At 44.7% G+C, this 18,883-nt stretch overlaps 1 protein-coding gene across 1 annotated transcript in view; it reads right to left on the bottom strand.

Annotated features, from left to right (window-relative positions):
• LOC126263415 (uncharacterized) overlaps positions 1-18,883 on the bottom strand; it is a 116,435-nt gene that overhangs the window by 54,746 nt on the left and 42,806 nt on the right. The window contains exon 4 of the mRNA XM_049960508.1: positions 5,294-6,566. Within this exon, the coding sequence (XP_049816465.1) occupies positions 5,294-6,566 (1,273 nt within the window). The remainder of the gene's footprint in view (positions 1-5,293; positions 6,567-18,883) is intronic.

Below are 18,883 nucleotides of genomic sequence, written 5' to 3' on the forward strand. Positions count from 1 at the left end.
TGTATGGAACTGAGATGTATAAGGAAGTCATTCAGCATGTGGCCACATGATTGTGTGATCTACAAGGTGTACAACTTTGCTTCTGCTGTTTGCCAGTAAGTGGCGCCACAGTAAGTAGCAGTAGAAAGAAACAGTTTGCAGACATGCAGTTAGCTTGGACCTTTGTCAACATAACCTTATTCAAACATTAGTCGATCGTGTCGCATATCAGTTATTCTTGATTGAAAAAGTCAGTTTACGAGCCTAATTCTCGCCATTTGCGGGAGGTGTTACTGTTTTGTTTCAATATGGAGAAAACAGCGGCCAAGTCTCATCAAATGCTCTCAAGTACGTATGGTAAGGACACTATTAGTGAAAGAACACGTCACGAATGGTTGCAACACTTGAAGAACGGTGATTTTAACGTCATACACTGGCATAGTGGTGGAAGAGAGAATGTTTTTGAAGATGCAGAATTGGAGACATTCCTGAGTGAAGACTCGTGTCAAACTCAAGAAGAATTGGCACAATTGGTGGGAGTGACACAACAAGACATTTCGAAACACCTCAAAGCTATGGGCACGGTTCAGGAAGAAGGAACTTGGGTCCCGTGTGAGCTGAAACCAAGAGATGTTGAACGGCATTTGTGTGTTTGTGAACAGTTACTTCAGAGGCAAAAACGGAAGAGATTTCTGCATCGCATTGAGACCGGGGATGAAAAATGGGTTCATTACAATAACCCTAAAACACAAAAAAATCATGGGGATATCCCAGCCATGCTTCCACGTCAACATCGTGTACTATAAGGTGTTAAAACGAAGTGAAACAATCACAGGTGCTTGTTATCAAACGCAATTAATGTGTTTGACTAGAGCATTAAAACACAAATGGCCGCAATACAGCGAGAGGCACGATAAAGTGATTTTGCAGCACGACAATACTCGACCCAATGTTGCCAAAGAGCTCAAAATGTACTTGGAAACGTTAAAATGGGAAGTCATACCCTACCTGCCATATTCTCCAGACATTGCTCTCTCTAACTATCACCCATTTAGATCAATGGCGCATGGCCTGGCTGACCAACACTTCCAATCTCACGAAGAAGCCACAAATTGGATCGATTCATGGATCGCTTCAAAAGATGAACAATTTTTTCGATGCAGGATTTGTACACTGCCCGAAAGATGGAAGAAAGTAGTGGCCAAAAATGGAAAATACTTTGAATGATACATGTGTAACCAATTTGTTTCACTAAAGCCTCAAATGTTGGGGAAAAATGGCGGAAGCAAAGTTGTACACCTTGTACATAGTGGAAGAAATAGATATATTTCCATTGGACTAATTCAAGGGCTTGCTCCTCAAAATATTCCATATATATACTGGTGAATCTCAAAACTTAACTGAAAAGGTTGGCCATCTGTCAAATTTCTTGCCGATAAGTTCTAACGATTCTTGTTAAGGCTCTCTGGTAAAAAGAGAGAATTTCAAAACTCACAAGGATGTCAGTATCTATAAGATTACAGTTGTTAAGGTGTCCCACAAAATCTACATAGCTGCAAATGTGATACGAGCACTTCCAGACGCAAGGACTAAGCAAATCCTTTAGGAACTTTAGTATTTCAGAGCACTAATGTTGCTGATAGTGGGGCATAAAACCCTATCATTGTGAATCTTCAGCAACCCATAAAGTCTAGGTGAAACTGATGTTCTCTGTCTTACCATATTCTTTGAGAAGCACAATGTCTTCCTCTCAACCTTCCTAGTGGGGTCAAGGTCGACCTTTCAGTATGCACTATCTTCTAGCAGGCCCCAGATTTTCTCAATGTAGCCCTGGTGAGCTAGGGCCACAGTTTACCAGATGATAAGGGCAAGACAACACCAGGATCTTCTCTTAATTTCGTTACAGCTGCCCTCTCCTTGCTAAAGATATTCAGTTTCATAGCTTTTGTCTGCCTGAGAGCATGAAAAACTGAATGACTTCCTTATACACAGAAATTCCACCTACTGCAACATCAATTTTGTCACAGAAGTCTAAGTGGATGAAATGTTCCCCTTTCTGTATGTGACCGTTAAAAGAAGTGTGGATAGCACTTTTAGCCAGTGTGTACCAGAAGCAGATGCACACCAACCTAAAATGCGGACAGCTGCCACCATCTGGCTCAGAGGAACAGTGTGCTCAAGACAAAGGTACATAAAGCTCGCATCCTGTAAGTATCAATAAAACACTTCTACATCTGTGTTCCAGAAAAGTGGCTAAAAGCAGTGCAAATTTGGAGAGCTCCACGTCCTATACCCTCTGTACAACCGGCAGAACCAGAGCAAGATTCTCACGAGGACACAGCCATTGCATTTACTCCTTTTTGTGGCACATTGCCAGGAAGATAGGACAAATTCACCAGAAACACCAAGTGAAGATGGTCTCCCGTTCAACAGCGAAAACATGGGCATTGCTTGGTAGCGTGAAGACAACCTTGCACTATGGAAACCAGAGCCTACCAGATACCCTGCCAATGTAGTAAGACATACATATGTTACATGGTGTGTAACGTCAAAGATCATTGCCAGGAACACCAGCAGCACACACTACTGCAGCAGCCTAACAAGACGGCAGTCCCCGAACATGGCCTGATGGAATTACATGGAATGGGTTATGACCATGTTCAACTTCTGGGACAGTTGTCTTTGAGAAATCTATTGTGATTCAATTAAGAGAACTGCCGATAAATTGCAAAAATGGGTACATACCGGGAACACATTATGAAAATGGTCAAGAGGGGAAAATGAGAAGACATTAAACAGACAATGGGGGCAGGTGGAGGAACAGTAGAAGTGCTGGCAGCACACACATCTGGTCACAAACCTAGGGCAGAGCACTGTGTTGGCACAAGGAGTGTGGGCAGGGATGCTGGGTGCAGATGGCCAATAGAGCAGCCGATCAGAAGGAGCTGACAGGAGACAAAACTGCAGTGCTGGCCCCACAATCAGTAACATATTGCACATACATAGGAAAAAGTCCACTACTAAGTAACTACACTACTGAAATTGCTGGTAACAAGTAACTACTATTAAATATCTAGGAATTTCTATCCAGAGCAACTGTATGTGGAATGACCACATAAAACTAGTAGTAGGAAATGGACATGCCAGACGGATTAATAGGAAGAAATCTAAACTTAAAAAAAAAAATGGGTTGCAACCATGGGTTGTTCAACCAATTCTCAAATATTTTTCATCAATCTGGGACCCTTACCTGGGAGGACTGAGAGGGGGAGGGGGAGAGAGGGGGGGAGAGGGAGAGGGGGGAGAGGGAGGGTGAGAGGGAGGGGGAGAGGGAGAGGGGGGAGAGGGAGGGTGAGAGGGAGGGGGAGAGGGAGAGGGGGGAGAGGGAGGGTGAGAGGGAGGGGGAGAGGGAGAGGGGGGAGAGGGAGAGGGGGGAGAGGGAGAGGGGGGAGAGGGAGGGTGAGAGGGAGGGTGAGAGGGAGGGTGAGAGGGAGGGTGAGAGGGAGGGTGAGAGGGAGGGTGAGAGGGAGGGGGAGAGGGAGGGTGAGAGGGAGGGTGAGAGGGAGGGGGAGAGGGAGGGGGAGAGGGAGGGGGAGAGGGAGGGGGAGAGGGAGGGGGAGAGGGAGGGGGAGAGGGAGGGGGAGAGGGAGGGGGAGAGGGAGGGGGAGAGGGAGGGGGAGAGGGAGGGGGAGAGGGAGGGAGAGGGGGGAGAGGGGGGGAGAGGGGGGGAGAGGGGGGGAGAGGGGGGGAGAGGGGGGGAGAGGGGGGGAGAGGGGGGGAGAGGGGGGAGAGGGGGGGGAGAGGGGGAGAAGATCCAGTGATAAGTGGCGCATTTGGTTCTGGGATCATTTAGTCAGTGCAAGAGCACTGCAGATGTGCTCGAAAATCTCTAGTGGCAGACACTGCCACAGGTGACATGCCTTACGGATAGGTTCGTTTTTGAAATTTCAAGATACTTTACAGGAAGTCAGACAACATATTAATTACTCCCACAAAAGTCACACAAAATAACCACAGCAAGAAAATTCAAGAAATTATAGCTCTATCAGAGGCTCATTGATAATCATTCTTCTTTTGTGAATGAAAAAGGGAAGGGGGACCAATTAGTGGTACCACAAGTACCCTCCGCCACACACCGTCAGTGGCTTGTGGAGTATTTATGTAAATGTAGAAAAAGTGAGAAAAGCCTCACTATGTCGTAAGAATAAACAAGTGCGCCAATAATGAATCTGTCCTACAAATGAAGTCCGAGTGAACATGTAAGAGTAGCAGTGCAGGGGAGGGGGGAAAAAAAAAGAGGCTCTGGACTCTGCTCACCACACCCATGCCCACAAAAGAGGTGAGAGACCCCTGGCAAGGCTTCACTTAACCCAACAGCAGCAAATGAGGAACTGTTCTCGCAAGATGTAGCTAGGGAATTTAAATCTTAGAACAATGCTCAGCTTGTAATTGCCTATTCACTCTAGGAATGCATTGAGTTCAGTTTCTAGCTAATAGTTTGCTCATAAATGTATGCCAAAACGAAACAAGTTCTGTGTGTCGCATGGTCACTGATCTCCATAAGCAAACATGCGGAAATGCATAGTTCATGGTGATGAGGTTTCACAGCAACTGATAAGAGCGTTCACAGCTACTCGAGTAATCTGTTCACAGGCAACCTTCAGTGGAGTGCCACCACCATGAGACTTCATTCAAAACTACGGGCTGGTTTCCCAAAGGACGCACCCCCAACAGAGAACAGAAACCATGTCGCAAAAATGTGTCTTATGTACCACTCAAGAGGAAAAAGAAGTGAATGAGAATGCCAATGAGTTAAAAGTTAGGTGCTGCTCTACATTTAGATGGTTCAAATGGCTCTAAGCACTATGGGACTTGACATCTGAGGTCATCAGTTCCCTATACTTAGAACAACTTAAACCTAACTAACCTAAGGATATCACACACATCCATGCCCGAGGCAGGATTCGAACCTGCGACCGTAGCAGCAGCGCGGTTCCAGACTGAAGTGCCTAGAACCACTCCACCACAGCAGCTGGCTACATTTAAATGACTTTTAAGGTCTGCCATACCCAAAAATCATACTGGCTGATACACGCAATGATCATACTAGCAGATATGTATTAAATCTGATGTCACAGGAACCAGTAGGGTATTTAAATATGACTTCATTGAGTTAAAGAGAGAATAGGTGATGATATGGAAAGAATATTTTTGAAAAACATAAAGAGATAGTTAATTGCAAGTACTGTATTCCACACTATGTTTTTCTAGACAGAATGTCATTTTAACTGTACAATTTCTCTGTTCCACTTACCTGCACTTTTCAGTTAAGATTCTACGTTCTTTAAGGACTATTCCATTTTCTTCATCTGTATATCTATATTCTTCAGTTATACTGAAATATGATCCACTGTTGGATGATGAGTCTGAACTGCACGTACGGAAGTTAACATAATCAGAGGTCTTTGTTGATCGACCAGAATCACTTGTTCCTTCTAGGCAGATATGCAAATCTGATTTTGGAGAAGTATCTTCACTTAGAATCTTTTGTAAGGATTGAACACTTTTCTCCAATACCGCTCCTGCTATCAAGTCACTACCTGCATTGGTAGTTGCAGCCAATTCTGGTTTCTGATTTTTATTTGCTTTTAGCTGTCCCTCATAAGATGCATCCCTTTCATAAGAAAGGTGTTTTTTCTTTGGAGTACTTTGAAACATCCAGCAGACAATGCTGCCTTCATCATACTTTCCAGGTGTACAATTCATACCGTTGTGAGTATCTTTATCCAAGAAACCATTGTTAAGTTCTGAATGAGAAAGCTCTGAACGTGAACACATCCTTAAACCAAGGTTTCTCCTGGATAAAGAATGCGATGAATCTAAAGTCTCAATGCCATCACAGCTACTATCCACTGATAATTTTTCCAATGAGCATGTTACAGAGTGCAGCATATTTTCAGTGATGTGCTTCACAGCTTCATTTGTACTATTTTCTTGCTGATCAACGGTCATACAAGAACTGTTGAAGTCACAGTGTGTACTATTACTGCCCAAGTTCCTGCCAAAATGTGGCAAAAGTTTTCTTCTCGATTTTGCTGAATTGCCCGATGTAAATGATTTTGTTGAAAATACTGATGAAGACTGCTTGTATTCAAATGATACACATTTTTCAGTAGCAGATTTTTGGATGCTCGCCTCTGAGCATATTGAAGACATATCAGAATTTTGATCTGATGATATAACTTTACATTCACTTGAATAGTTGTTCTTATCTGAAGTTTCACTACTACTTAATGTTATACATTCTATGACTCTGCTTGCATCTTTAGTAGAAATACTGGAATCTGAGAACAACAAATTGCTGCATCCTGAGGAATGTACACCACTCTTTGGCATTTGTATATGCTTTTTACTTTTTTCATTGGAAGACTGCTTCAAATTGTCAACTAGGTTATTACCCACATATAGATCTGAATAGTGACCAGAAAAAAGTGAAACTGAATCCTTTAATGTCGACTGACTTTCAGGAACAGTGGAGCTAACGCCACATTCCAAAAGGATATCACCATTGGAGAGGATAACTTTTTCTGAAAAAGACAAGAAAACATCATATCATAAAAGACAGCAGGTGTATCTATAGCACACAAAGTGTATGAAATAACATTACTACTTGCTGTATCTTCCCCACTCAATAACACGCACAAACACAGTGCAGTGTTAACTCTTAATAACTTCATTCTATGAGCATATGAAACTCCAAATTTTTCTTAATCAGCATACTTATGAAACTGAAGCACATTAGTATCACTCTTTATACACTTAAATAAAAGTGCAGATAAGTAACTACTCATAAAACTGATGTGTGGCATACCAAATAACATGACAGACACATCACCAAGGTTCATGATTTTTCATTCTAGCTCACTCAATTGAACATACATTGATTGCAAGTAGAGGCATTTGAGATCAATGTGACTGTGTGAATGAGAATACAATAGATCACAGGAACTGAAAAGCTAATGACATCTCTGCAATGACAGTCTCTTATGAAACTCTTATCAGTCACGTACAGGTGAGTGGTAAGTCCTACTAAACCATTTATCATCATCATCATCATTATCATCATCATTCGATGTCACCATGATAGCAGTACAAGACTATAATCCAAACATTCACATGATACAAAAATCTACTCACCAAGCGGTGGCAGAAAACACACATACACAAAATATTATGATTAGGCAAGGTTTCGGAGCCAGTGGGTCCTCCTCCAGGCAGAAGGGTAGAAGGGGAAGGAAGAGGGGTGAAGGAAAAGGACTGGAGAGGTCTAAGGAAAGGGGTAAATTTCAGGAAAGTCACACAGAACCACAGATCAGGGGAGACTTACCTGAAGGGATGAGAAGGAACGACTGATTGTTGGGGATTGCACCGAACGAGATTTGAAAACCTGATATTTAAAGATGGAAGAGATTACTACTAAAACATCACACACGAGTTAATAAGAGAGAAAAGCTAAGTGCATTGTATGTAACAGAGGAAGGAGGGGGACGATGAAAAAGAGACAGGTAAAATATGAACTATGTAGAAAACTAAAATGGAGTGAAGAAGTAGTTACTGTGAAGAAATGCCAAGGCGGAAGAAATCAACATAATTAAGGTAGGTGGGTGGCGAGAAACAAGGACTTGTTGTAATGCTAGTTTCCATGTGTGGGTTTCTGAGAAAAATGGTGTCTGGAGGAAGAATCCAGATGGCATGTGTGGTGATGGTTGGTTCGTTGGTTGGTTCAAAAGAGGAGGGGGAAGAGGAGGGGGAGGGGGGGTTGAAAGGGACCAAACTGCAAGGTCATCGGCCCCTTGTTCCCAGTAAAATAATTACACAAGGGACAGAAGAGAAGAATGGAGACGTTAGCAGAATAACAGGAGACAGGAAGAAGCAGAAAAATGACAGGACAACCAACACTGCTACAGACAAAACAGGAAAAGAAAACCACAGAGAGAAGCAAGAAACAGCGAAGGGATAAAAACAAGAAGCAGATGACCGTGGCTGACCAACCACGCAAAAATAAAAAGGAAAAGCTAGCTACTCTGTGACACATTAAAACATCCACCCTAAAAGCATTAGAGTGGAGAACACAAAAGATACAAAGGACATGTGCTAAAACTTACGTAGAATGATAAAACCCACCGTCATCCATAAAACTTAAAACTAAATTAGCTGATGAGGCGTTATCAGCTAAAATTAATGGCAACGAGTCCAGTAACTGAAGAGTCCGTCACAGGGCAGCCAAAGAAGGACAGCTCGCCAAGATATAGGCCTCTGTCAGCCAGGCGCAGGAGGTAGCAGAGTAACCCAAGTGTGGCCAATGCAGAGCCGGCAGAGAACCACAGAGTCCCTGCGAGAGGCCTGCATGGAAGACTGGCACACCTTCGAAGTCTGCTTAATGTCACGCAGTTCGTTGTGCGTGCTGAGGTTATGCCATTTCGTCTCCCAAAGCCACAAAACCTTGCGGCGTAGTACTGAATGCAGGTCAGTTGTAGAGAAGCCAATCTCCATACGCAGTTCCCGCGTAGCCTGGTTTGCCAGCCTGTCGGCAAGTTCGTTGTGTGAAATTCAGACGTGTCCTGGGGTCTAGACAAACACCACTGAACGACTGGACCATTTGAGAGCATAGATGGTCTCCTTGAGGTCGGTACCAAAGGACAGCGAGGGTAGCATTGGTCGATAGCTTGTAGGCTGCTCAAGGAGTCAGTACACTGAAGAAACAACTCCCCATGGCATGAAGGTATGTGCTCAAGAGCACGAGATATAGCCACCAGCTCAGCAGTGAAAACACAGTAGCCATCGGGCAATAAATGCTGTTCAAAATGTCCTCCATGGACATATGCGAAGCCAAAGTATGCACCAACCATTGAGCCGTTTGTGTAAACCACTTCGTTGCCTTGGTACATGTCAAGAATCAAGAGAAAGTGGCAGCAGAGAGCCACAGGGTTAACCAAGTCCTTAGGGCCATGTGAAAGATCCAGGCAAAGTCGCAGCCTAGGTGTAGACCATGGAGGTGTACGTGAATGGACCTCAAGTATAGATGGTAAAGGCAAAGACTCCAGTTTCAAAAGAAGGGATTGGACACAAACTGCAATTGGAAGCCCTGACTTGGGCCGCCTATGCGGGAGATGAACCACCGTGGGTGGGAAAAGGAGATGGCGATTCAAATGTGCAGGAGAACTACAAACTTTTGAAACTTAACTGGCCAGCAGTTATGCATGCCTAACCTGCAAGGGAGGGACTCCGGCCTCCATAAAGACGCTGGTCACTGGACCGTCCTAAAAGTTACTATCGCTAGGCAAATATCACAGTGATGCACTGGGTCGAGTAAATGCAACACTGAGTGCGCCAACGAGCCATAAACCAGACCCCCATAGTCAAGGCAGGATTGAACAAGGGCTCTGTAGAGCTGCAGCAGCGTAGAGCGATCTGCACCCCATTTGGTGTTGCTCAGGCAGCAGAGGGAATTGAGGTGCTGCCAGCACTTCCGCTTAAGCTGACTAAGGTGAGGAAGCCACGTCAATCGGGGGTCTAAAACCAGTCCTAAGAATCAATATGTCTCCACTACAGTGAGTGGATCATCATGAAGGTAAAGTTCTGGTTCCGGATGAACAGTACAATGCCAACAGAAGTGCATGACACACGACGTCGCGGCTGAAAACTGGAAGCCGTGGGCTAGAGTCCATGACTGCAGCCTTGTGGATGGCTCCCTGTAGGCACCCCTCAGCAACACAAGTACTGGTGGAGCAGTACAAAATGCAGAAGTCATCTGCATACAGAGAGAGTGAGACAGACGCCCCTACAGCTGCTGCTAGATCATTAATGGCCACTAAAAATAGAGGTACACTCAATACGGAGCCCTGCAGGACCCCATTCGTCTGGATATAGGGGAACTATGGGAGGCACCAACTTGGACACGGGAAGTACAAAGCAACAGGAAATTTTGGATAAATACCGGGCACGGGCCTCGGAGACCCCCACTTGTATAATATTGCAAGGATATGTTGTCGCCAGGTGGTGTCACACGCTTTTCGTAAATCATAAAAGATGGCAACCAGGTGTTGACATCTGGTAAAGGCTGTTCCGATGGCAGATTCGTGGGGCACAAGTTTATCAGTGGTAGAGCCCTGACATGGAGTTTGTAGACCACGTGACTCCAGGACCCAACCCAACCGTCAACACCATACATTCCAGCAGCTTATAAAGAATGTTGGGGATGGAGAGGGGGGAGGGGGGGTTGATGGGCTGATAGCTATCCCGATCAACAGGGTTTTTACTGGGTTTGAGCACCGGAATGATGATGCTCTCCCACCATTGTAATGGAAAGATGCCATCACACGAGATCCAGTTGAAGATCACTAGGAGATGTCACTTGTAGTCAGATGAGATATGTTTAATCATCCAACTGTGAATCCAATCTGCCCCAGAAGCTGTGTCAGGGCAATGTGCGAGGGCACTGAGGAACTCCCACTCTGTGAATCGGGGGTTATAGCAATCACTATGGCGTGTAGTAAATTAGAGGACATTCCCTTCCAGCTGCCATTTGAGAGTGCGAAAGAATGGGGGTAATTTTCCGACACAGAGGCTCGGCAAAGTGCTCGGCAAAGTGCTCGGCAAAGTGCTCGGCAAAGTGCTCGGCAAAGTGCTCGGCAAAGTGCTCGGCAAAGTGCTCGGCAAAGTGCTCGGCAAAGTGCTCGGCAAAGTGCTCGGCAAAGTGCTCGGCAAAGTGCTCGGCAAAGTGCTCGGCAAAGTGCTCGGCAAAGTGCTCGGCAAAGTGCTCGGCAATCGCGTTTGCATCAGTAGATAACATGCTATTTATGTTAACACCAGGAACACCTATTGGGGTCTGGTACCCAAAAACTCATTTGATCTTTGCCCAGACTTGTGAAGGTGACATGTGGCGCTCAGTGGTCGACATATACCTCACCCAACACTCCTGTTTCCGCCTTTTTATAAAATGCGAACACGGGCACGGAGCCTTTTAAAGGCGATCAGGTGCTCCAGGTAAGGGTGCCACTTATGCCACTGTACAGCTTGCCAACACTCCTTAATGGCCCCAGCTACTTCCGGCATCCACCAAGGGACTGTCTTTTGCTGGGGGCACCCTAAAGAACGAGGGATAGCGTTTTCCGCCACAGAAACAATCTTAGTTACCTGCTCAACCACCACACTGATGTTACCATGTGGGGGAGATTCAACAGTGATAACAGAGGTGAAAGTTTCCCAGTCCGCCTTGTTTAAAGCCATCTGGGCAGTTGTCCGTGGGCCTGACGCCAGGGCAGTGACAGAACAATGGGAAAGTGGTCACTACCACACAGGTCGTCGTGTGCTCTCCAGTGGACAGATGGGAGAAGACCAGGACTGCAAGCTGAGAGATCAATGTATAAATATGTGCCATGTGCCACACTGAAATGTGTGGTGGCCCCAGTATTTAAGAGGCAGAGATCACATTGTGACAGTAAATTTTCAACATCTCTGCCACGGCCAGTAAGAACTGTGCCACTCCACAAGGCGTTATGAGCGTTAAAATCTTCCAAAAGTAGGATAGATATAGGGAGTTGATCAATCAGTGCAGCTAATACATTCAGGGGTACTGCACCATCAGGAGAAAGATATACAATACAAACAATTATTTCCTGTGTTGTCCTTATTCTGACAGCAACAGCTTGAAGAGAGGTTTGAAGGGGCACAGTTTCACTAAAGACAGAGTTTAGGACATAAAAGCGAACTCTACCTGACACTATTATGGTACCTACGATTCCTGTAGTATCCCTAATAGCTGTGGAGGGGAGGGGTCCGCATTGCTGGGAGCCAGGTTTCCTGGAGGGCAATGCAGAGAGCAGGTGTAAGGCTTAACAGTTGGTGTAGCTCAGCCAGGTAGTGGAAAAAACCACCGCAATTCCACTGGAGGATTACATCATCGTGGGACTGGAAAGGCGTGGAACATTCAATGAGGCAGTTTACACCTCAGGGTCACCTGCTGCCACCAACTTTTTGTCTGAGTGGTCTATATCCATTGTGTCTCAAGGTCTGGTGAGATCTAGGTCCTCAGCGAACACCAGAATCTCCACCTCATCCGCAGATGCAGAGCATATAGGTAACGGTGTTGTGGGTGCAACCACAATTCCCTTGGTCTTAGTGACCTTTTTGGATTTCTTTCACTGTTCCTTGGGTTTCCCTGTCTGGGAGGACTGATTCAGTCTCCGGGACTGAGAAGGAGCGTGAAGCCCTATGACCAGCTGCTTTTGGGCTCTTCAGCCAATGGTGGGTGTCATCTTTCCTACCAGCAGAAACCTGGGAAGGGAGTGACCCAAGGGACCCCTTTCTAGCGAGAGGAGAGAGGAGCTGAAGAAGACTTGCGCTTCTCCAGCTCAGAAGTGGGGATTGAACTCCCCGATGGTTGGCGGGGACGGGGGGTGGGGATGTAGGTGGTGTGGATGCAACATACCCCACTATCCATACTTCTCTCCATCCCAGCCTACTTACCACCTCACCAACAGATTGCTTCTCCCACGAAGTGCAGTTGCAATATGTAATGTAACCATCCTCAGTGACCAGACACATTTATCATGTGTAAGTGAGTTGTGCTTTTGTGTGTGTGTGTGGTGTGTGTGTGTGTCTCCTTTCATTGTGTCCAACAATATTATTGTTACTACAAGTAGTGATCCCCCTCAGGAGTCACTGTCTTAATGAAACATTGTTCAGGTGGGCGAGGGGGTTCATGTGTTCCAATGGAGTGGACTGCTATACCACTGATAGTTAACTGCCAGCATTGTCTCCCTAGCTGGTGAGGTCTCCACAGAGGATCCAGACAAAGTGTGTCTCACAATGTCATGCCTCGTATCCTATCCTATCCTATCCTATCCTATCCTATCCTTTCCTTTCCTTTCCTTTCCTTTCCTTTCCTTTCCTTTGCCTCTCTATGATTGTGTGGCAGCAGGCACAGTCCCTTAATGTGGGCAGAGGAAGATCCTTGGTAACCAGGACAACAGTGATGCACTTAAGCATCACTGTGGAGGGATGGATAGTGTTCTGTAGTCTAGGTGAAGGCAAGCTATCTAAGGGGTAAGGTGCTGATATAAAACTTTGGCAGGCATGCAGGCCATAAGGTGGCAGCCCCACGAGGACACTCAAGGCACTGTGGACTGACAACATGCATTAGAAAGAGAAACTGCCAGATAGATCTTAAGGATATGACCTTTGGCCTGAAAAGGAAAACCCATATTGGATGCTGGAATGCAAGAACATTGAGGGGGGTTGGAAGGTTAAGACCGTTCAAAAAGGAGATGAACTACAGATTGGACATACTGGGACTAAGTGAAGTAAGGTGGCCAGACTCTAGGGAAGTTCAAACAAAAAACGTTTGAGTGCTGCTGCATGTAGGCAAGACAGGTGAAGATGCAGTGCACAAAAACTGTGTAGGACTATCTAAAAACTGCAAAAGGAGCTTCCAGCCCGCTTGCACCGGCTCGCCAGCGGGTACGCGCGCTGATAGTATGGCTACAGCGCGCGTATGTTCTATCGTTCCCATGCCGGCCCGCGCAGCGGCTAAGTCCGTTATCGGCACTCTTATGTAATCAAGGTCATGCGCTCAGTATATAAGCGGCCGACGCAAACCAGCGGAATCATTCTGCTGTGAGCTATATCTGCAACAGCATTGAAGCACTATGCCCCGTCGACGTGTGTATCATCAACATTGCCAACGCATGGCAGTCTACAAACATATAATAAGCCTGGGGAATAAACTTGGCACAAATGGAACTGCACAAAGTGTTATACTTAATGGACCGATTTTTTTTTCGTGGATGTCGACTTAATTTCAGTCTTGACGTTGCCACGGGGAGTACTGGAAGTGGGTGGTTTACCCCCGCTATCGTCCGATGTGCAAAAGGAGTGGAAATCAGCGTCAGAAAGGATAATAACTGTGTGCTTTAGAACAAATATGTGAAATATCACTATAATTCAATGTTATGCACCTACTGAAGTGGGTGAAGGAGAATTAAAAGTTGCATTTTATACAGAGCTAAATGGAGTGCTTTGACAAACTAATAGGAGAGACAAAAAAATGTGATGGAATATATCATTGGATGGAGTGCTTTGACAAACTAATAGGAGAGACAAAAAAATGTGATTGAATACATCATTGGTGTACACAGCATTGAGAACAGAAATGCAAATGGTGAACTGCCTACAGGTAAGTGCACTGAGCATGGCCTGGTCATTGGAGGCACATTGTTTCCACATTGCAACTGCCATAAGATGACGACTACCTAATTTTGGTAGAGTTCAGATTGAAGACAGTGGCAAATAGAACTGAGCTATATTCCGGGGTGGGGTGGGGGGTGGGGGAAAGTGTGGTAAGGTTGAAAAGCCAACATATAAAATAAAGATTTGCTCTTTAACTACAAAACCGATTCCAGATCCTCCGACAAAAACTTTGTGCTGGAAGGATTGAAACATGGTGGCAAAAACTTAAAGACACCTATCTAGATGTTGGAGAGAACATATTAGTATTTAAGACAAATCAGAGGAAAAAAAGCATCTCTGATGACTCATGGAAGGAAATTAGCTGCAGGAAGGAACTAAAACAAAAGTTAAATCTTTGTGAGACAAGAGCACAGAAAATATAAGTGCATAAAGAACACACAGAGGCAAACAAAAAGTGAAAATGTTGATAAGGAGAGACAAAATGGATAGACGAGCAGGCCCACTGAGCAGAAGAAGCAGCAAGACAAGGAAATATAAAGGAACTGTACAATATCGCCAAAGGGCTTGTAATGCCACTTCCTCGGATGAGAAATAAAAATCAAAAATTAGCGAACAAAGTTCCATTTATCACTATTATTAGCACAATAACAAGTAATTAAATCAGGAATTTAAGACTTGTCAATTTAGCAATCTACGAAAGAAAGATTAAATTTCAGTAAAATTAAAATCAAAATCATAATAAATCGCAAAATTAGCATAAATTAACATTCGCAAAGTAGAACCAACAATCCCAAAGAATACTCCGTGTGAGTACTCTTTGGGAATCTTGAGTAATGACCAAGTATAATTCAATGCATTGTCACTACGTTACGAGAGTTAGCCGAAGCAGGTCATATATTTGAATGCTCGTACATGTAGGTGCGCTTAGATTGTTTTTGAGATTGAATAATTGCGATCTATTATGACACAGTAATATGATCTTCTGACTTCAAATATCACGGCATTAGAATTCAAACAGAGGACTTTTACCTACTAGAATAAAGTGGACTTTTAACTAGATAACTGAACTAAACATTACTTAGACAGTGATTTAGGCAACGAACACAGATAGACAATTTTCATTCATAATAGCCAGTGGTTTATGGAACTTCAGTGATAGGTCCGAAGCATATAATTTAAATCCCCCCAACACCTGGGAAAGTTTTCTTCTCAAGGTTCGGTTAGGAAGTGACTGAGATTGTGCAATAAAACACACTCTAGTGCCAAGTCGTGCATTTGTGATTTAAAATTCTATCAAATTATTGACATGAAACTCCAGAGTAATAATTACGCGCAGCGATAATATTTGACTGTAGCGCTCGGCGCTTGTGTAGAATCTTTGACTCAAATAACAAGCCTACTGTTACCATTTATTAGAAACTTGAAATTACGACCAGCTTGTAGGGAATTTGTTGTGGATGTGACTGTATTGCTTTTATCATTAATATTTCATCATTAATCAGTTAAACATCGATTACTGAACGAATAATTACGATTCTTGGTGAAGTAAATATCTCACGCACGTCACATTTCGGTTCAGCACTGTTATTTTGTGTAACGTCGTCTTTGTAACTTAATAACGATCTCTACACTATCAACTGTCACCAAGTTTTAGCCGAGGCCAAGTACAAATCAAACCAAATCATCAAGAAGAGGTGTTATAGACTCTCAATGAAGAACTTTGGACGTGAGGAACCAGTTAAGAGAAAGGATAGTGTGATAGTTACAAACCAACATGCATGGCCACAGAGATGGGAGGAGCACTTCAAGAAATAGTTAAATTGTAAAGACAAATACGAGGAACAGGTGAAGGAAGAAGTCAAAGCAGATCAGTTACTCTAAATTGGATTAAAGATTCAATTGAGAATTGACTGCGTAACACATCTGTGTTGATCTTATTAATACTCTTAGGATCACATTACAGCAAATTGCAGGCAACCATGTATCTGGCATTCATTGATTTTGAAAAGGCTTTTTATTCTGTGAAACATCAAGTGCTGTGGCAGGTGTTAGGGAAGTATGGTATACCACAGAAGATTCTCATCATCAAAGAGTTGTATGATGGCTGCAAATGTGTGCTCCCCAAGGGAAATCAAGAGATCCAATAGAGATAATAGCCAGAGTCAGACAGGTTGTATTTTGTAAACAATGCTCTTCCTGTGGTATCGATAGCAATGATGCTACGGCGTATAAAAGTTCTTAGGTTGGCACTACCACGAGACAGACAACAGCGCCCTCTAGCCGGTGCTGTGGAGCTCTACGAGCTCCGTTGCAGATTCTCCCCTTTTGATCAAGAGCAGACGGCTGGGACACTTCGCTTCAGCTTCACACCTCAGGGCTAAGTTATGTATTACTCTTGTTGCTAAAGTAAAGCTGATTTTAATTCACATTGCAGTACCGAGAGATTTTCACCTTTTCCTGCTCCTACCCACGCGCAGCCTTCCAAGGCAGGATACAAAAGCTGGCGACGAGGTTTCCCCTATCATTTCCTTTTTTGCTCAGTACTGCTTTCTTTTCGTGCTAGCCTCAGTATACAACTTTCATTTGTGTAAACCATGGCTTCGCCACAGGAACAGGCTTTGCTGTCCTATCTTGTACGTTTTCAGGCTCAGCAAATGACGCAGCTGCTTGCTGCCATAAATGGACTGGTCACTCTACAAACTGCAGCTACTTCGGCGCCTCTGATGCCACTGCCTGAACCAACACCATCGCCAATGGTGCTGCCATTTCGTGCCTTCAATCCTGACGTTGAACGCTGGCCAGAATACATTGCCCAGCCCAAGGCACACTTCGCAGGTTACAACATACCGGGTACAGAGCGGCTTGCCTTTTTCCATTGCCAACGCGGGTGTTGTGTTGTACCGTGTGCTCGTGAAATTGTTTCCCACCACCCGTCCACAAACTAACACGTACGATGAGGTGATTGATGCTTTGAACTCCCAGTTCCATGACAGTCTAAATGTGGTATCTGACGCTACAAATTCTTTCACCTTTGGCGTGGCCCTTCTCAGTCCAATAAATCTTGGGTAGCGGACCTTCAGGGACTAACTTCTGATTGTGACTTTAAATGCTCATGTGGATGCTCATATGCGGACATAATGATTAGAGAGGCTATTGCGCAGAATGTGACGGATCACCGTATCTGCGAACAAACCCTCAGATTTAAAAACCCGTCTCTGCAGGAAGTAGTGAACTTGCTGGACAGACAAGATTCATTAGACATGGCTACTTTCGTGTTCGACGTGACCCCCGGTGTGTGTACTGTTAGCATGGCACAACACGTGCCCTCCCGCCTGCCAGCACAGCCAGCCACGCCGCTCGTGCGCAAGTAAACACGTTTCACACCAGGCACCCACTAAGAAACTGAAATCATGTCTGAACTACTTCTGTGCCCACCCACAGGACAGTTGCCCATCCCGTCAAGCACAGTGTTATTTTTGTAATAAGAAGGGACATGTATAAGCCGTGTGCCGTAAGGGAAATTCTAAGTCACAACCTGTCTCCCATTCGCGTGACTCGCGTGGGCGTCACCGCAATGGCAACCGCCATGATCATGATTCACATCAGCCTATGGATGTTAGTGCCATTTATTGAAAGCCTTCTGCTTCACGTGCTTCTACAGCTCGTCGTGTGAATAAAGTTTTGTCAGACACTTCCTCTCACATTCATCACGATGTGAGGAAACTTTTTGTAACTTTGAACATTTGCAGACGTTTTGTTCGCATGCAGCTGGACACTGGTGTGTCATTTTCTTTACTGACCAGATCGACGTATGACTTGCTTGGCTCGCCCCCGCTTCGTCGTTCACATTCCACACTGACTGCTTTTACTGGACAGGAAATCTCAGTGCTCGGCGTGAGTAGTTTGCAAGCCACGTATGGTGCAACACCCCGTACAGTGTCTTTCCATGTGCTCCGCTCTAGTGGAGCTACGAACATCTTTGGCATGGACGCATTTGAACTTTTTGGCCTCGCAATTCACGAAAATGTACTTTGCATCAACGCTAGTGACCATTCAGACAGTGTTGCCGCACTATGCGATGATATTGAACTCTTTTCTGATGGCCTTGGTTGTGCTACAGACTTTGCAGTGCATGTTGTAGTTAAAGACAATGCCACACCTATTTTCAGGCGAGCACGTCTGGTACAGCACGCACTGTGCAACGCTGTAGCTGCTGAACTTGTGCATTTGCAAGACAGTGGTGTCATTGAACCTGTTTCTGCTTCGCCTATAGTGTGTGTGAAGAAACCAAATGGTCATCTCTGTATTTGTGCTAAGTCTACAGTAAATCCCTAGACAGTGGTAGCTACATTTCCCTTACCGCATCCTGAAGACATTTTTGATAAGCTTGGTGTGGAAAAATTCTTTTCCACAATTGACTTGCGGGACGCATACTTTCAGATTCCGCTCGACGAACAGTCACAGTGCTATTTTAAGATCAACACTCACCTTGGATTTTTCAAGTTTTGCCACCTTCTGTTTGGTTGTGCTTCGGCTCCTGCTACTTTTTAGTCTTACTTGCAGCAGTTGTGTGCCACTGTCCCTGGTTGCTCAAATTACCTGGACGATATAGTTGTATCAGGTCGCACCCCAGGTAAACATTTACAGAATTTGC

This window comes from Schistocerca nitens, chromosome 6 (genome assembly GCF_023898315.1).
Source record: "Schistocerca nitens isolate TAMUIC-IGC-003100 chromosome 6, iqSchNite1.1, whole genome shotgun sequence".
Classification (NCBI taxonomy): Eukaryota; Metazoa; Arthropoda; class Insecta; order Orthoptera; family Acrididae; genus Schistocerca; species Schistocerca nitens.